This window comes from Lineus longissimus, chromosome 16, assembly GCF_910592395.1.
Source record: "Lineus longissimus chromosome 16, tnLinLong1.2, whole genome shotgun sequence".
Lineage (NCBI taxonomy): Eukaryota > Metazoa > Nemertea > Pilidiophora > Heteronemertea > Lineidae > Lineus > Lineus longissimus.
In genome coordinates, this window is record NC_088323.1 from 9,504,323 (window position 1) to 9,505,917 (window position 1,595).

General features: G+C 47.0%; 1 protein-coding gene across 1 annotated transcript; it reads left to right on the forward strand.

The window, feature by feature from the left end:
* The first annotated feature begins 511 nt into the window (after positions 1-511).
* On the forward strand, positions 512-1,345 carry LOC135500128 (uncharacterized). Its single transcript, XM_064791373.1, has one exon. The coding sequence runs from the start codon at positions 512-514 to the stop codon at positions 1,343-1,345; it is 834 nt and encodes a 277-aa protein (XP_064647443.1).
* The last annotated feature ends 250 nt before the right edge of the window (positions 1,346-1,595 follow it).

Genomic DNA, 1,595 nt, shown 5'->3' on the forward strand with positions numbered 1-1,595 from the left:
CTGGGGCGCTAACGCCAGGATACTCAAGTAGGTCTACACAAGATCTGTGAGACCAGTTATGGAGTATGCTTCTCAAAGCTGGGCAACAACCGCCAAAACAAACCAAGCAAAACTCGACAAAGTACAGAACTTCGGCCTGAGGATAATCCTAGGAGCTATGAAGTCGACCCCGATTGCTGACATGGAAAGGACGGCTGGCATCGAACCCCTGGAACACAGGAGGAACCAGAAAATCCTCATCCATGGGGAGAAAATCAGACGCCTTCCAAGTCACCCTCTTCATCCCAAGCTTGAGGAAACGCCCAAGAACCGTCTAAAACGCAAAAGTCAAAACCATCTGACTTAGAGTCTACAAGATTCGGCTTCTGAATTGCTTCAGCCAGGAAATCCAGTTGAAAACCTGCAGCCAACAGCGTGGTCCCAGCAAGAGCTCCGAGTGGAAATCCAGCCTTCAGTACCAGACCTGAGAAGCAAGGGGATCCAACTACCGGATATCCAAAAAGCTCTCACCATGGAACATATTGACCGGCAATACCCACATGACAGATGGACACTAGCCTACACGGACGGATCAGCTGAAAGCGCAGTGAAAAACGGAGGAAGTGGAATCTACATAAGATACCCTTGTGGAGAAAGCTCAACCCTCTCCGTCCCTGGAGGAAAATACTGCAGCAACTTCAAAGCAGAGGTGCTAGCTCTTACAACTGCCGCGAAACATCTAGCACAGTCTCAAAGGACATCACCACTGATAGCCATTCTAACAGACTCACTGTCCACACTCCAAGCCCTAACATCAGAAAACATCGAGTCAGACATCAAAGATCTGAAAGAACACCTCCAAGATCTCACCAGTAACCACCACGTGGTCTTGCAATGGATTCCCGCCCACTGTGGAATACCTGGAAATGAAAGGGCTGACCAACTAGCAAAAGAAGGAAGCCTACAGATCCAGCCAAATGGGAAGCAGTCATACAGAGAAATAACAACACTCCTGAAGCAGAAATGCAGAAATGATTGGAAGAAAATCCAGGGAAACCACCACCCCCAATCAGATCAGCTGTGGCCACTTGACCGAAAAGACGCTACTACCATCTACCGTCTAAGAACAGGCCACTGTGGCCTACGTGGGCATCTTAAACGTATAGGAGTAAGAGACATAGTAGAATGCCAATGCCAGACAGCAGTGCAAACACCAACGCACATCCTACAGGACTGTCCCCTGTACCAGGATTTACGAGATAGATTCTGGCCTAAAGACACGAAGGTCGAAGAAAAGCTGTGGGGAACACAGCCGGACCTTCGGGCAACAAGCCGCGTCATCTCCGCCACAGGACTGAGGTTATAGTTTTACTTAGGCAGGTTGAACGCTGAAGAAGAAGAAGAAGAATTCATTACTAACGTTGATTTTTTCGGTACTTGCACACCGGAATCATTGTTTAGATATCTGTATCTGAGCTAGATAGAAATAGACGTCGTAGCATTCCATTACATCGTACTTTCAACTATAAGACCTAAGTGTGTTGCAAAAGCAAATTCATTTATGTTTTGGCAGATAAGATTGTCACACTTTGTTTTAGGTCTAGTGAGGAAAATTA

What these genes read in the sequence shown, in the direction of transcription:
- LOC135500128 (XM_064791373.1), top strand. Translation starts at nt 512, where the DNA reads ATGGAACATATTGACCGGCAATACCCACATGACAGATGGACACTAGCC.